This window comes from Malaclemys terrapin, chromosome 15 (genome assembly GCF_027887155.1).
Source record: "Malaclemys terrapin pileata isolate rMalTer1 chromosome 15, rMalTer1.hap1, whole genome shotgun sequence".
NCBI classification, from domain to species: Eukaryota; Metazoa; Chordata; order Testudines; family Emydidae; genus Malaclemys; species Malaclemys terrapin.
In genome coordinates, this window is record NC_071519.1 from 12106027 (window position 1) to 12123526 (window position 17500).

Here is a 17500-nt window from a genome sequence, read left to right on the forward strand (position 1 = left end):
TCTGACAATGTTGGCGCATTCATTTTGGCAATGTTGGCCAACCTTATCATTTAAAATTCTGATTTGTAAGCAAGGCCTGAGTGAGCTCTCCCCTGACAGCTAGTGATGAGCCGGGGGGGGGGGGGGGGGGGCAAGGCTTCAGGACCAGACTATATTTACATGAACTCACCTGATCTGCCTAAGTATCTGGCAGACAGAGCTGTGTTGCCCAAGTGATCAGTTCTGGCTGGTGTTGGGAGTTTCTGTACTAAACATTTTTATGATAATTAATTTTTGCATAAGAACATAAGAACGGCCATATTGGTGTTACCAAAAGAAACTAGGGAAGGATATTTTAATAAGAACCCCCTAAATTAGGGCCTGTCACCTATTGGTCGCAGCGGGGAAATGAAACGAAAACTTTCTTAGAGGGATGAAGTGAGAGGGATTTATTAACTGGGCAGGATAAAGGACAGACAGGACAGTAAATGCAAAATAGAACAAAACAGCTCAGTGGTTTACAGAAGTCTAGACCCAGCTAGGCCCAAAATGGACTCAAACAAATAAAGTTTCAACGTTACTCAGTTTGTTGCTGTAAATGGCTCTAGAGTGGATGGAGTCAGCTCGTGTTTCCTCTCTCTCTCGTTCAAGGGAATTAGGATCAGGACCTCGAGGACCACGTCACCAGGGATCAGGACCGCTTGGTGGGATGGAACAGGTAAGTGGTTGATGTTTTCCTCTCAATGATCACGTGACCAAATACAGGCCGCTTCCTCAGCGGACAGCAGCCAGCATACCACGCAAGTCCCTTGTGTACATCTCCTGTTGCCAGATAGAGTACCTCGTGGTCATGTGACCCTTTCTCACCCTTTTCCTTCAAACCTTCCCGCCTCTGCCTTGTTACCAGGCAGGATAGTTTAAGCATGGGTGGTGGGTGAACCCCTGGCTTGGGGAGGGTAACCCCCCGCCCCACCCCCTCTGCCTAAACCCTGCCCCTTCTGCGTCCACCAGAACCCAGCCCCCACTGTAACGGCTGGCCCCTGCACAGTGCCCCCAGCCCTCCCCCCCGTAGCCGCTGGCCCCTAGTAGTCCCAGGAGAATGCCCCCAATCTGGACCTTCCCTCTACCGCAAATCCCCCACAGATCCCAGACCAGATCATGGCCCCATTTATAACATTTCTTGCTGGGGGGGGAGGGAGGGCAGAGAGAAGAGGTGTTTTCTCTCTGTTTCCTTCCTCTCCATTTTCTGTCCCTTCCAGGGTCTCCCCCCCCACCCCCGGCATTGCAGGTTGTGCAGTGACCCCCTCCCTCCACCCAGGACTCTGGAACCTTTGCAGCAAAAGGATCCCATGAGATCAGCCGTGAACAAGGGACCACCACCCAGGAGACCCCAGCCTGAGACTAAAGGCAGCTCTGGGCTTTGCCTCTCTCCCTTTCCGGGAATCAAGGTCATGTTTTTACAAAGAGCTAAAGAAGCCTCAGCCCTGCCCTCCACAGGGTCTGAATTAATGTCACATTTCCTAAGATGTGCTCAAATTAAACAAATGTTTCTAAACCATACGAGTGGCGTTAATTCAGTTCTCACTCTCATTCCTTAGGGCATTTCGCCACCATGTGGGTGTTTCATTTCCCAACCTCAATTTCCCACCGATCTATGAACAGCAAAACCTTCCTGTGTCTTTTGTCTGAGCCAGGGTATTCAGTTCCATTGAAACCTTCTCTCCTGCAATGGCAGTGGTCAAACAGAGGGCATGTGGCCACCTGCAATCCCTGATGGTGAGACCTTCGCTCTCCTCTTCCTTCATGCTGCTGCTGTTATTTCTTGGTATGCCAAGGCTGGAACAAAAGGCTGAGTGCTCGCAAAGGCTTCTGGCTAAACACTAAAGCCAGGTGCTAGAGCAGAAGCAGCTGCCCATGTACCCTCAATGGCAGGAGCTGTGCGTGGTCCCCTCCCCCCCCACACTTTGGATTATGGGGTGTGTCTCGGTGTATATTGGGGGTCCTGTCAGGGGGTGGGGAGCGGTTGGATAGGCATGGGAGTCCTGGGGGTCTGTCTGACGTTGGGGGTGTGGCTAAGGGTCGGGGCAGTCAGGGAACAGGTAGGAGGTAGGGTCGTAGGGGGGCAGTTGGGGGGGTCCTCAGGAGGGGTCAGTCAGGGGACAAGGAGCAGGGAGGCTTAGCTAGGGGTTGGGGTGCTGGGGGCAGTTAGGGACAGGGGTCCCAGGAGGGGGCAGTCAGGGGACAAGGAGTGGGGGGGAGGGTGTTGGGGGTTCTGAGGGGAGCAGTCAGGGGGCAGGAAGTGGGAGGGAGTGGATGTAATTAGTAAGTTGATATGTCGGGTGGCACCTTTTTTTATGTGTTCGCTCCCCCTGCTGTTAGAACCTGGCTACGCCACTGCTGGTAGGTACATGGGGCAGTGCCCTGTAAGCCCCTCGCCCCCTGTAGCCACATGGGGCAGTGCTCTGTGTGTATCCCCCAGCCCCACAGAGGTTGTGTGTGTGTGTGTGTGTGGGGGGGATGATCTGTGGCAGCCACATGGGGCAGTAGCCTGTGTATAGCACCCCAACTGCTGCAGTGACCCTGGTGGCTAAGTGGGGCAGCCGCCCCCTGGTTATTCCCCCCCCACACACCCTCACGGGGGGAGGCAGGGATCCCTGGGTCTTTAAGCCCCCGGCCCTGGGCAGCAGGGGCTGCGCTGTGGGACGGGGGATAAAAAACCCCCCTCCCCCTCCCCCTCCCGGTGCCATGGTTCTGCCCCACCCCGCTTAGCCCCAGCTCCGCCTCCCCCACCCCTGACTTGGCTCCTCCCCTGCCCTCGTCTCCAGCTCTTTCTTCTCCCCCCCCCCAGTCAGTGTCCGACCTCTGCCTAGACTCCGCCCATCCCCCCACGCGATTGGCCCCTGGCTGGGCAGAGTGAAGGCGCAGCGGCTTCAGCGAGTCTGACGGGCCAGGTACAGGGCGGGGCGGGCGGGGCGGGGCGGGCTGGGCCCGAGCGTTCGGCAGCGCCCCGGGGCAGGCTGGGAACTGTAGTTCCTGACGCACCTCGGGCCGGAAATGACGTTGGCCCAACCGACGGGCGGAGGCGATTAGCGGTGCGCGTGAGGGCGGCCCTCCCACCCTCTGGTTGGCGCAGAGACGCCGGATCGAGACTCCCGGAGCCAGGGGTGGGGGAGGGGGCAGAGGGTGTGAAATGGGGGGTCGGGAGGGGGGGTTGGAAAACTGCTGCTGTGAATCTCTCTCGGGGGGGGGGGGGGGGCGGAAGGGGGTTCGATCCGCTGCTGCAATGATCCGTTTCAAAGGAGTCCGGCCTCGTCCTTCCTGAGCCGTGTTTCTGGTCTCGCTGAGACGCGGGTTAATCCGGAGTCACTGCGAGGCAGAGCAGGGAGTGACTCCAGATTCCCATGGGGGCGATAAGATCAGGATGTGACCCTGTGGGGAGGGGTTTCAGTTGTTGCCAAAGGGGGGAAGTTACTCAGTTTCTCTCCGTCTCTTTCTCTGCCTCAGGATATTGGGGTTGAGCTTCCTGGGAGCCCAGGCTGAGCAGCTGCTGCTCCCCCAGCGGGATCGGGGCTGGGGAGTGACCTCTGTGCCCAGCCAAGGTGAGGATTTTCTCCAGCTGTAATTAGCCCCATAGGTCAACCCAAGGCTCTGCCCACCCCAACATGTGAGTCAGACTCCAGGTGATGGATAGAGACCTCAGGGAATGGGCATGAGAGAGACTCTGCACAAACAGCCCCTTCCCACCCCATGTCTCTCCTCCCCATAGCAATTGCAGGAGCCGATCCAGCCATAGGAGAGTGAACCCCCAGGATTGGTTGTCAGCCAGAGTGGGAGAGACGGGGGAAGGGAGACACAAGGAGAAAAAGGCGAGAGAGACTGAAAAGGGCAGTGGGAGACATAATTGGGGAGAGAAATTCCCAGATTTCTGACCGGCCCCACACACTTATTGCCGCATCCCTGGGCAGATTCACTTTCCTGGGAACAAGGTGAGGTGCAAGGGGAGCAAAACCCAGTTCCTGACTCTCCCTGTTCCCCCAGTGGTGGCAGTGTGCTGCCCTGGGGACTGTCAGGGGGAATCCCCCAGTGTCACTCCTTTTGTTCTGTGCTTCTCTCCCATTTGGTTCCCAGACTTTGTTACTGGGAGGGTTTCAAAATGTCTCTGTGGTTTAGTGCTAGTGGGAGGGGCTGGTCAGTGCTGTAATCAAGTGACCAAACATTTCCCCAGCATAGACTCATAGTACAGTAACTCCTCACTTAACGTCCTCCCGCTTAACGTTGTTTCAAAGTTACGTCGCTGCTCATTTAGGGAACGTGCTCATTTAAAGTTGTGCAATGCTCCCTTATAAAGTCGTTTGGCTGCCTGCTCTGTCCACTGCTTGTAAGATTCTGTGGAAGAGCAGCGAGTTTACAAGGGAGCATTGCACAAGTTCCTCTCATCCGCCTCCTACCCCTCCCTCCTAGCGCTTCCCCCACCACTAAACAGCTGTTTGGTGGCGCTTAGGACTTTTTGGGCGGGAGGGGGAGGGGGAGGAGCGGAGAAGGGCCGCGTCTCCTCTCCTCCCCCTCCCTCCCAGAAAGTCCTAAGCACCGCCAAACAGGACGGCGGGGAGGGATGTGACGTGCTCCGGAGAGGAGGTGGAGTGGGGGTGGGAAGAGGTGGGCCTGGAGCATTCCCGGCAAAGTCGGTGCCTGTTCTTCTCCAGGGAAGCTGCTGCTGCAAAATATGCTTCCTAGTATAAGCGGGGGAATGGTCCCGCTATTGTGGGGAACTTTCCTGGCTTCTGCTCTACCCCGGTGAAGTGGGCTAGCGAAAGGATCCGAGTCCTCACTCCCACTTCTTTTACCCAGAGGCCTCCCTGCCCTTGAGGACTCCCCTTCCACTCTCCTGTCTGGCAGAGTCCTCGTAAACCCTGACAAGGCTGGGCCCAGGATTCCTGGGGGACTCGACCCCCAACCCTGCTGTGGTCACCCAGGACAGGGGCTAGGGTGTCCCCACTCCGGGGTACTCTCTTTGCACTGGGCACCTCCCTGACCCACTGATCATTTCATACAATTTAAAGCAAATACAAGTTGTTTAATTAACAATTAATTTGAAAAAAGAATAAGGAAAAATGGGAAAGGTGAAAGGAAAACACATCACCCCGCTCTGTGGCAGGGAACATCACAACCAGTGTCTCTGGAACGTCAGGGCAGGTCACAGTCTGTTCCTTGTAGGTCCCAGGCTCTTTCTCAGGCCCCGGCTGTGCTGCAGAGACGCTAAGGGTCGGACACTTGCTCTGGCGGTGGCCACACGCTCTCAGGCTCTAGGTGGCAGGACCCTTTTTCCCAGCGTCGCCCCCGCCCGGTCGGGGTTATGATCCCCCTCCAAGTCGGGCCTCTTGGCTGAGGCGTCTCCCTGTGCTGGGCCCACTGCCCAGGGTCCCCCTTACTCTCCCCAGCTGCTCACCGCACCCAGCTCCGGACGGCTCCAGCTCCACTCAGCCTCAGCGCGGCTTCTGCTGCTCTGCCTTCAGCTCCCTGGGCTGCTTCTCTGGCCCCTCTGGCTCTGGTTGCTGCAGCTCTGCCCCCAGGACAGCTCTGCTCTGCAGGCTGCTTCTGTGACTCTGCTCCCAGCTCTGACCTGCTTCCTGGCTGCTTATCTGGCCCCTCTGGCTGCTCTGCTCCCAGGGCAGCTCTGCTCGCTCTGGCTTTGGGGCTGCAGCTCTGCGCCCAGCAGCTTAGCTCAGGCCCCTGCTCTCTCCTTAGCTCGGCCCCACTCTGTCTGACTCAGGCCATTCCAGCTCACACGGAGGACGGGACCCCCTCCCCCCCCCGGGCTCCTGACTCTCTGATTAGCTGCCCGCCTGTCAATCAGGCTGATCTGGAGCATTGGCCTCTCCCCATTGTTCCTGGGGACTGTCAGTCTCAGGCTCCTGATTTGCCATCGACCCCTCCCCTTTTAGTGCTGGGAGCTAGCCAACCAAAACACCCCCACTGAGTGTTAGTAAGGGGGCAACAGTCCCCTTACATTAGCGTCCTTGCCTGCAGCGGGCTGTGCCTGTGTGGGGTAAGCCAGGGGCACTTCCCAACCACAGTACAGTAGTGTATATGCTTTTTGTCTGCCCCCCCCAAAATTTCCTTGGAACCTAACCCCCTGCATTTACATTAAATCTTATGGGAAAATTGGATTTGTTTAACATCGTTTCACTCAAAGTTGCATTTTTCAGGAACATAACTACAACATTAAGTGAGGAGTTACTGTACTTTAGGGCTGGAATGAACCTTGAGAGGGCATCTAGTCCAGCCCCCAGCACTGAGCTGTTTGTCCAACCTCCGATGGTGGGGATTCCACCACCTCTCTTGCTAATCTAGTCCAGTGCTTAATTAGGTTTTTTCACAATTGAGTCACATGGTTGACTCAGATTCAATTTGTGATCCACTATAACCCCCGATCATTTTCAGTAGTATTACCCCCTAGCCAGCTATTCCCCACTTTGTAGTTGTGCATTCGGTTTTCCTTCCCTAAATCTAGTAGTTTGTGCTTGTCTGTATTGAATTTCATCTTGTTCATTCAGCCCACTTCTCCAATTTGTAAATGTTACCTTGAATTCTAATCCTGTCCTCCAACGTGCTTGCAACCCCTCACAGCTGCTATCTACGTATTTAGACAGCATGCTCTCCAGTCCATTATCCAAGTAATTAGTGAAAATATTCAATATATCACATCCAGGACTGGCTCCTGGGAACCCCATTGTAGACATCAGGGGTCTCAAACACGCAGGGTTATTTTCTGCGGCCCGCCAGTTCCCCGCAGCCCTCCTCCGCCCCCTGCAACGTTTACCTAGAGCGGCTCCAGCCCGGTGCGCACCAGGAGCAGGGCAGGCTCCCTGCCTGCTGCCCTGACCCCGCACCGCTCCAGGAAGCGGCCGGAACTTGAGGGATGGGGGGCACAGGGGTCTGTGTGTTGCCCTTGCCTCCAGGAACCGCCTCCCACAGCTCCCATTGGTCGGGAACGGGGGATCGCGGCAAATGGGAGCTTCAGGGAAGGTACCTGGAGGAGAGGCCAGGGCAACACACAGACCCCTGTGCCGCCCCCCAGGTTCCGGCTGCTTCCCCCGGTGCGCGCCAGGCTGGAGCCGAACCTGCCCCCCTCTAATCCCCTCCTGCACCCCAACCCCCTGCCCTGAGCCCCCTGCCCCCCTCGAATCCCTCCTGCACCCCAACCCCCTGCCCTGAGCGCCCTGCCGCACCCCTCCTGCACTCCTGCCCTGAGCCCCCTGCTGCACCCTTCCTGCACCCCAACCCCCTGCCCTGAGTCCCCTGCCGCACCTTACACCCCTCCTGAACCCATGCCCTGACCCCCTGCGCCCCCGCACCCGAACCCCCTGCCCTGAGCCCCCTGCTGTACCCCACACCCCTCCTGCACCCCAACCCCCTGCCCTGAGCCCCCTGCTGTACCTCTCACCCCTCCTGCACCCCAACCCCCTGCCCTGAGCCCTCTCCTGTACCCCTCCTGCACCCCAACTCCCTGCCCTAAGCCCCCGCCACACTCTGCACCCCTCCTGCACCCCCTGGGGTGTAAAGAGGTGGGGCTAGGGCAGGGGCGGGGTGTCATGGAAGGGGTGGAGTGGGGGCAGGGCTGGGGGCAGCAGAAGGCATGGCAGTGATGCGGCCTGCAGGCCAAGGTACTAGTCCTCATGTGGCCCTCGTGGTCATTTGAGTTTGAGACCCCTGGTATACATCCTCTCAGTCGAACAGTGAGCCACTAATGATTACTGTCCGAGTACAGCCTTTCAACAACATTTTCACCCATTTTATAGCACATTCATATACCACATTTCCCTAGTACGCTATGAAATGTCATGGAGGCCTGTGTCAAAAGCCTGACTAAAATCAAGATATGTCGTGTCTACAGTGTCCAGTACCCCCATGAAAGCAGGACATTAGATTGACTTGGCATTGGTTTTTGGAAATCCATGCCGGCTATAACTTATCACCTTACTATCATCTATTCTAGGTGCTTACAAATTGATTAATCATTTGTTCATTCCAGATACAGGTATCTAAGTAAGGCTTGACTTTATTCCACAGTCCTCTTTGTTCCCCTTTTAAAAGATGGGTACTATGTTTACCCTTCTCCAGTCTTCACCGTTCTCCAGGCGTTCTCAAAGATCATTGCTATTGGTTCCAAGATTGCTTCAGCTAATTCCTTGAGCACCCTAAGATGAATTTTATGGCTGACTTTAGTATATCTAACGTATCTACAGATTTTTAACCTGTTCTTTCCTTATTGTGGTTTCTTGTGTCTTCCTCTTCTTGGTTAGTAATAATTACGACCCTACTGAATCGTGGGCTGGTCTTCAAATAATTGCAGCTGAGTTGCAAAGAAGGCTTGGAAAATTGCAGAAAAGTAATAATGGACCTTTATTTATTTTATATTATTCCCGCAGATTTTTCTTAACTGGATACTCAACTATTACATTACGCACAAAGCCTGGCTGGGGAGTAGAAACATGAGGGTGGAAATTTGCGTCACGGCCCATGAAATCGGGTCTCCGGCTGCCCAGTTCTGAAGGCAGAGTGGAGAGCGGCAGCGGCTGGCTGGTGCCTAGCTCTGAAGGCAGCGCCGCCACAGAACAGACGTAAGGGTGGCAGTTCTAAGCCATCTCTAGTTCTCTTCCTTCAGAGCTGGCACTGGCCAGCATCCACCACTCTCTCGCCACCCAGCTCCAGGCAGCGCCGCTGCCAGCATCAACTCAGGAGTCAGGGTGGCAATACTGTGACCCCTTAGTAGGCTTGCAACCCCCTTTTGGGTCTGGGCCCCTATTTGAGAAATGCTGTGGAGAAATCACATTTTTTCATGGGTTACTCAGTATGTAAATAGCACATTTGGCGGGTGTGTAACTAGGGAGATCAGATGTCCCGATTTTATAGGGACAGTCCCGATATTTGGGGCTTTTTCTTATATAGGCACCTATTACCCCCCACCCCCGTCCCGATTTTTCACATTTGCTGTCTGGTCACCCTATGTGTAACATGTCCGCGAAGGTAACTATTTATGCCATGACCAACCCTTGAAAATGGTATGATTCCCCCTCCCCCCTGTGATTTACGTAGTACCCTACCTATTGCCTTCTATGTCCCTTGCTAGGTGCGACTTATTTTGAGAGTTAATCTTTCTGATTTTGTATTCAATGGGTGGGTGGGGAACAGTAACAGAAAATGTGGAAATGGCAGAAGTGCTAAATGACGTTTGTTTCGGTTTTCACCAAAAAGTTTAGTAGCAATTGGACACCTAACTTAATGAATGCCAATGAAAATGAGGTAGGGTCAAAGCTAAAATAAGGAAAGAACAAGTTAAACATTACTTAGGGTAGACGTCTTCAAGTCACCAGGGCCTGATGAAATGCACCCTAGAAAGCTGAAGGAGCTGACTGAGGAGATATCTGAGCCACTAGCGATTATCTTCAAAAAAATCATGGAAGAGAGATTCCAGGGGACTGGAAAAGGGCAAATATAGTGCCCAGCTATAAAAAGGGGAGTAAGGACAACCCGGGGAATTACAGACCAGTCATCTTAATTTCAGTACCCGGAAAGATAATGGTGGAAATAATTAAGCAATCAGTTAGCAAACACCTAGACAATAACAGTCAGTATGGATTTGTCAAGAACAAATCGTGTCAAACCACCCTAATAGCTTTTTTTTTTTTTTTTTTTTTTTACAGAGTAACAAGCTTGTGGATAGAGGGGAAGCAGTAGACGTGGTGTATCTTGACTTTAGTAAGGCTTTTGATCCTGTCATGCATGACCTTCTCCTAAACAAACTAGAGAAATACAGCCGAGATGGAACTACCATTAGGTGGGTGCATGGCTGGTTGGAAAACTGTTCCCAGAGAGTAGTTATCAGTGGTTCACAGACAAGCTGGAAGGGCATATCGAGCGGGGTCCCACCGGGATCAGTTCTGGCTCCCGTTCTGTTCAATATCTTCATCAATGATTTAGATAATGGCGTAGCGAATACGCTTATAAAGTTTGCAGACGACACCAAGCTGGGAGGGCTTGCAAGTGCTTTGGAAGATAGAATTAAAATTCAAAATGATCTGGACAAAATGGTCTGAAGTAAATAGGATGAAATTTAATAAGGACAAATGCAAAGTTCTCCACTTAGGAAGGAACAGCGAGTTGCACACATACAAAATGGGAAATGACTGCCTAGGGAGGAGTACTGTGGAAAGGGATCTGGGGGTCATAGTGGATCACAAGCTAAATGAGAATCAACAGTGTAACGCTGTTGTAAAAGAAGTGAACGTCTTTCTGGGATGTATTAGGAGGAGTGTTTTAAGCAAGACACAATAAGTAATTCTTCCACTCTACTCTGTGCTGATTAGGTCTCAGCTGGACTATTGTGTCCAGTTCTGGGTGCCATATTTCAGGAAAGATTTGGAGAAAGTTCAGAGAAGAGCAACAAAAATAATGAAAGGTCTAGCAAACATGACCTATGAGGTAAGATTGAAAAACCTGGGTTTGTTTAGTCTGGAGAAGAGACGACTGAGCGGGGACATGATATCAGTTTTCAAGTACAGAAAAGGTTGTTAAAATGAGGAGGGAGAAAAATTGTTCTTCTTAACCTCTGAGGCTAGGACAAGAGGCAATGGGCTTAAATTGCAGCAATGGTGGTTTAAGATGGATATCAGGAAAAACTTCTTAACTGTCAGGGTGATTAAGCAGTGGAATAAATTGTCTGGAGGTTGTGAAATATCGATCATTGGAGATTTTTAAGAGCAGGTTGGATGAGACACCAATCAGGGATGGTCTAGTTAATACGTAGTCCTGCCACGAGTGCGGGGGACTGGACTCGATGACCTCGCGAGGTCCCTTCCAGTCCTACGATTCTATGCTTGTGCTGTTCTTTTGTACTCACCCACAGCAATTTGTCCATGATTCAAATTTTTGTAGGATTCCTTTTTATTGTCTGGTCATTAAAGAGCTCCTAATGGAGCCATATTGGCGCTTACTTTTCTTTCTGTCATTCCTTAGCATTGTGATAGTTTGCTGTTGTTCCTTTAGTCCTGTCTCTGAGAAACTGCCAGTTCTCCTGAGCTTTATTCTTCTTAGAATCTTATTCCCATGGGACTTCACTGTGACAGGTCTGGGTCCTTTGGGGTGTCACCTGATGTGCTGGGGTGCCACTGAGGCAGCCTATTCTGCCAGCCTGGATGCCCTTTACCTGGCTGGGTTCGGCTCACAAGCCTCTTCCAGCCAAGCACACGGCAGGGCCGTGCCCAGCTGCACAGAGCGAGAGATCCGCTCTGGAAAGATTCAGGCCTAGGGGCTTGCCCCAACACTCTGGTGCCCGCTCCCTTTAAGGGGTACAGACCCAAAGGTTTTATGAAATTCGCCCCTCCCTCAATGTGGAGGGAGATATGCACAACTTCTCCCCCCCCCTTAGAAATTACATAAACTGGGTTATATTATAAACAAGAAATAAGTTTAACAACTTCAAAAGGTGAATTTTAAGTGAATATAAGAGATAACAGACAAAACAAACCAGATTACTGACCAAATAAAGCAAAATACGCAAACTAAGCTCAATATACTAAAAAAACAGGTTACACAATGTAATTTGTAAAAAGCGACAAATAGTCCTGTGGCACCTTATAGACTAACAGACGTATTGGAGCATAAGCTTTCGTGGGTGAATACCCACTTCGTCAGATGAATGTAATGGAAATTTCCAGAGGCAGGTATAAATATGCAGGCAAGAATCAGGCTAGAGATAACGAGGTTAGTTCAATCGGGGAGGATGAGGCCCTCTTCTAGCAGTTGAGATGTGAACACCAAGGGAGGAGAAACTGCTTTTGTAGTTGGCTAGCCATTCACAGTCTTTGTTTAATCCTGTGCTGCTGATGTCAAATTTGCAAATGAACTGGAGCTCAGCAGTTTCTCTTTGAAGTCTGGTCCTGAAGTTTTTTTGCTGCAGGATGGAGCAAAGGTAGCTATCCTGCAGCAAAAAAACTTCAGGACGAGACTTCAAAGAGAAACTGGTGAGCTTCTTGACATCATCAGCTCAGGATTTTTACAGATCCAGACTAACACAGCTACCCTTCTGATACTTGACAATGCAATGTCTTACTCTAAATCTTATTTCAGGCAGGTTGCAAAGTTTCTGGGGTTCAGAGTTCCAGTTAGATTTCTTTTCAGACTGGACCCCTATCTCAGTTTGGACTCCTTCACCCCTCCCCTCCCTCCCACCTTCTCTTCAAGTAGCTTTAGCAGTCTTTCTTCTTGGGCGGACAGGCCGTGGAGAGGAGGAATCCCGTTTGCCTTCCTCCCTACCCTTAAATAGGATTTACATAAGGTGGGAATCCTTTGTTTCCCAAACTTGATCCCCCTTCCCTTCCCATAGAAAGTTACAAGAAGTCCCAGGTAATGTTGAGTATCTGGTGACAAGATCACCTGACTCTGTAGTATCACAGTGTTCAGGAGTCCGTGGCAGTATGGAGCCTTTTCACAGTCCATTGTCATTGCTGATGGCCCATCTGCCCTGTCTAGCTTTTCCGTTGTTGTACCTGAAGTGTTAGCAGTGGGCGTCCCCCAAAGGAGCATAGTTGAAATACAGATACATTGTCAATATTTCCAGCTTCAGATACAGAAATGATACGTGCACACAAATTGGATAATCACAGTCAGTAAATTATAACCTTTCCAATGATATCTTACAAGACCCATCATGCACAAAGTACATCTCCGTTATTTCATTTTCATAAAGAATATTGAGGGAAATGTCACACTCACATACCAGTTTCAGAGTTCATTGAAGTCTGCCTTTTTGAAGTCCGTTGTCCTTATTTTCCTGCTCTAACACCTTCCTTCTCTTAGAATCACAAAATGATGATTTTGTGAACGACTTTGCCCATATTGCTTTCCACTAGGGTTACCATACGTCCGGATTCTGTCGGACATGTCTGGCTTTTTGGGTTATAAATAATGTCCGGGGGAATTTGTAAAACTCTCAAAAGGTCCGGGATTTCCCTCCCCCTGCAGAGCGTGGCGCGGCTGACAGAGAGGCCGAGACGGATTGAGCCTCTCGCATTGAGGCCTCCGGCAGCCAGAGTCCCTCCCCTTCTCCCCGGCTCCCCCCCTCCCCTGCAGCCTCAGATCGCCGGCCCGGCCGCTCGCATCAGGGCCTCCAGCAGCTCTAGAGCTACTCCCCTCCCCTCCTCCTGCTCCTCCTCCTCTGCTCCCCCCTCCCCTGCAGCCCAGTGTGCCGCACCGGCAGCGCTCTGGGCTGTGCGCTCCGCGGGGGAGCGCAGCAGCATGTCTGCGGTAGCGTGTCTGTGGTAGCATGTCTGGCTCCATGTGGAGCCAGACACGCTGTTCTGAGAGGCACGGTAAGAGGGCCGGGGGATTGGAAAAGGGGTAGGGGGTCTCTGGAAGGGGCAGTCAGGGTAGAGGGAGCAGGGGAGTTGGATGGGTCGGAGGTTCTGGGGGGGCAGTCAGGGGACAGGGAGTGGTTGGATAGGCATGGGAGTCCCGGGGGTCTGTCAGGGGGCGGGGGTGTGGATAGGGTTCGAGGCAGTCAGGGGACAGGTAGGGGATGGAGTCCTAGGGGAACAGTTAGGGTGGGGGGTTCTCAGGAGGGGGCAGTCGGGGACAAGGAGAAGGGAGGCTTAGATAGGGGGTGGATTCCCGGGGGACGGTTAGGGGCAGGAGTCCCGGGAGGGAGTGATCAGGGGACAAGGAGCAAGGGGGGTTGGATGGGTTGGGGGTTCTGTGGGAGGCAGTCGGGGAGGGAGTGGATAGGGGGCGGGGCTCCCCCCCATGGAGTGTCCTCTTTTTTGAAAGTTCAGATATGGTAACCCTACTTTCCACCTTTCGTTTCCTAACTAACTCCTGCCTGTTAGTCAGAATCAACCCTAAAATGTCCGTCCCCCTGGTTACTATGTCCATCTTCTGAAGCAAAGAGGTGTCCCCAACACATTCCAAGAACTTACTGGACACTTTGTGTTTGTTTAATTCCTTTTCTAACAGGTGTCTGGGTAGTTAAAGTCCCCCGTCCTCCTGCCTCTTACTAATTGTGTTTTGAATATTTCTGTTATTTGCATGATAGAGTCGAGAACATCAGTCTGTGGGGAAAGAGCCGGGGGGAATTGAGATGTGACGTTACTGTCCTGTTCTGTCTGGTCCCCTTCTTGCCCTGACAGACTGCAGCATTACATCCCATACTTCCAGGGACCAGGGAAGGGAAATGGCTGCCGTGGAGCCAGCTCAGGTAGGGATTATCGGGGAGTTGCTGGTGGGCTCCTATTGGTGGGAGAAGGGCAGTAAAGACATAGAAGGTGGGTGCTTCTGGGGATGGTCAGGAGGTGGGAGGGGGCAGGAAATGCACAGGGTGGAGAAAGGGAGGGGGAGAAGGTGTGACAAACCTGCTGGGATTAGTTTACAGTGGGGCCTAGATTCTAGCAACATTCCCATGGGATTTGTGGATGGAAATTCCCTAATTGGTCAAGAGGAAACACCCCCCCCGCCCCCCCCGGACTGGGCTGGGGAAACGTACCAGACTCCAATACTGGAGTCTGAACCTACTAGCCAGAGGGCAGCCCCCAGTGAGGCCCAGGGAAGACACCCCATCCCTTCCCATCCAACCGCTGGTACTGGGGAGGGTGTTGGGATTCCTACCAGGGGGCTGTCCCTGGAGCCTACTGCGGGCTCCATCACCTGTATCAGCTTCTGGCTGATAGGTGAGTATTGAATGTGAAGACTCTTGCCATCTCTGTCTGCTAGAAGGGGTGAGGGGCTCTCTCTCTTTCTCCCCTTACCCTGATGCCTCCTGGCTGCTCTGATGGGGAGGGGGTGGGATCCTGCCTGCCTCCCAGAGCTTCCATGTGATTGGCCCTCCTCCCCTGTGAACGGTCGGGTTGTCACTGGGCAGCAGGTACTGAGTGTTGGACTCTTGCTCTTCCAGAGGCCGGTGACTTTCGAGGAGGTGGCTGTGTATTTCACCAAGGAAGAGTGGGCTCTGCTGGACCCCGCTCAGAGAGCCTTCTACGGAGACGTCATGCAGGAGAACTATGAGAATGTGACCTCGCTGGGTAAGGATTCCTGTCCCCTCAGTTCTTAAAAGGGGAAATGAAGAGTTAAGGTTCACAGTGCACCCTCAGCTTTGCCCTGCTGGTCCAGGGCACGTTGCTGGAGTGCCTGCGGAGAAATGCTCTTGTTCAAATCTGAAGAACATAAAACACCCAGTGGCATGTTCTTAGTCCTTCCTTCTGGCGATCAATACATTTTAAGGCCAGGGGAGACTATTAGGTCATCTAGTCTGACCTCCTGTGTAATACAGGCCATAGAGTTTCGTCCAGTTACCATTGTAGTACACTGAATACTTTGTTTGATGAAAACATCTTCCGGAAAGGCATCCTGTCCTGATTTGAAGCCTTCAAGAGATGGAAAATTGGCCCCTTCCTTGGATAGTTTGTTAACCTTTGCACCACCCTCCCAGTGACATTTGCCAGCTCCAGGGCTGGGGGATAAGGGCAGAGTTAAGGTTGCATTGCAGGGGTGGTGTGTAGTTTAATTCTTCATTTCCTGGTTTTCAGAAGTTTTATTTTTCACCACCATCCACGTGCTGGAAGGGCCCGAGGCAGCACTTGGCAACCTTCACTCTTTTTAGTGTACTTTATGGGCGTTTAATTTCCTTGATTTTCTGTTTATTGGACTTTTTTGCCACTGTAACTGCATCGACACTACAGCTTTTGCTGCAATTTGTCAGGTCAGGATGAGATTTTTCACATCGCTAACTGCCAGAGCTCTGGGCTCAGAGATAGTTCCAGCACCTCAGGTGACAGTCCCAAGGGCATCTCTGTGACCCAACCCGTCACAGGAGGATCTGGTTGGGGGTAGGAAGGGGAGGATTCAGGGAGTCACAGATTGTAGCACTTCACTGAGGCTGCTTTTGCTGAAGTCTCTAATGACCTGTCCCTAGGCAGAGCTCAGAACCAGCACTCCATCCTCCTCCTCCTCGGCATGTCGGCTGTCTGACACCACTGACCGTGGTCGTTGTCTTGGAATCTGATCTTCTCTTATCCTCTCCTGCTTAGGGTTAGGGTAGGGAGAAGTAGTAACTGGCTTGTTCTGCATCATGGGATGTTTAGGTTGGATATTAGGAAAAACTTTGCAGCTGTGAGTATAGATAAGTACAGGAATACGTTACCAAGAGCGGTTGTGGAATGCTGGTCGCTGGAGGTTTTTAAGAAGAGGTTAGACAGACGGTCTGTGTATACTTGGTCCTGCCTCAGGGCTGGAGGATGGACTAACTGACATCTTGAGGTCCTTTTACCCCTGTGTTACTGTGATTTTATGATTCATTATCCTAGCCCTTCACTTTGACTTTGTCTCCCTCTGGAGAATGGGGGCTTTATTTAGTAGTTTTTTTAAATGAAAAATATGAATGGGTCAGCTTCCCTCTCAGTTTGCTTTGTTAGTCACTGGGTGTGAAGGAGTGAATTCCTCTTCTGGGATGGGGATGTAATTCCTGTTGAAGTCGCATAGGCCTGCCTCCGTTACATGGAAACACTACCAAGGACTGTTCCCATATGAATGCAGCACACTGAACAATGGAAGTCTCAAAGACTGGAGGTTAATGTGTAATGACTGGGTTCGAGGGAAGCAGAACACGGGAATACAACTGCCTTGCACTTTTGGACCCAGGAACTAGGGTACAAACAGACTGGGCTTAAGTTTGCTGCTATCCAGGGCAAAAAGACAAAGCAACAGAGAGAAAACGGTTGCAGATTGGTCTGGAGCTCAGTCTCTTAAGCCTGAGCTGCAGTGTCTATACCAGAGGTATGTGTACCCCTGGGTTCCGCAGAGGTCTTCAAGAGTTGCTATGGAAAAATTACTGGCCAACTCAGTACAAAGTAAAATTTCATACAATGACTTGCTTATGCTGATCTATATACTATACACTGAAATGTGAGTACAATTTTATATATCAATTATGTATTTTATAATTATATGGTAAAAATGAGCAAGTCAGCAATTCACAGTGTGCGGTGACCCTTTTGTATTTTTAATGTCTGATTTTGTAAGCAAGTAGTTTTTAAATGAGGTGTAACTCGGAGGTACGCAAGACAAATTAGACTCCTGAAAGGGGCACAATAGTGTGGAAAGCCACCAGTCTACACAGCTGTTTTTAATGTGCTAGCACCTACAGTGGAGCACCCATAGGGAGAGACATCTCAAAGAACCATCATTGATGCACAAGTTGAGTAACTTCTTCTTTTGCGTGTTACCTGATCTCACTGGTCTTCTTTCCTCGGAGCAGGGTTCCCAGTTTCCAAACCCGAGGTCATCTCTCAGCTGGAACGAGGGGAAGAGTCGTGGGCCCGAGATCTCCAGGGCTCAGAGGAAAGAGAGATTCTGAGAGGCAGCAGCATGGGTGAGGGATCATTAAACCTACTCAGTGCTTGAAGGAAACAGCTGGGATTCCCAACAAAGACCTTGTGAGGTCTCTGGGTTCAGGATGGTCCCTCAGGGCAGATAC

The 17500-nt window shown here is 51.8% G+C and overlaps 1 protein-coding gene across 1 annotated transcript in view; it reads left to right on the forward strand.

Moving 5' to 3' along the window:
- Window positions 1-3276: 3276 nt before the first annotated feature.
- Window positions 3277-17500, forward strand: part of LOC128822980 (zinc finger protein 420-like) — a 96612-nt gene continuing 82388 nt past the window's right edge. Inside the window, exons 1-5 of the mRNA XM_054004922.1 lie at window positions 3277-3578; window positions 9684-9817; window positions 14163-14230; window positions 14924-15050; window positions 17282-17395. Of these exons, the coding sequence (XP_053860897.1) occupies window positions 9802-9817; window positions 14163-14230; window positions 14924-15050; window positions 17282-17395 (325 nt within the window). The 5' untranslated portion in view covers window positions 3277-3578; window positions 9684-9801. The remainder of the gene's footprint in view (window positions 3579-9683; window positions 9818-14162; window positions 14231-14923; window positions 15051-17281; window positions 17396-17500) is intronic.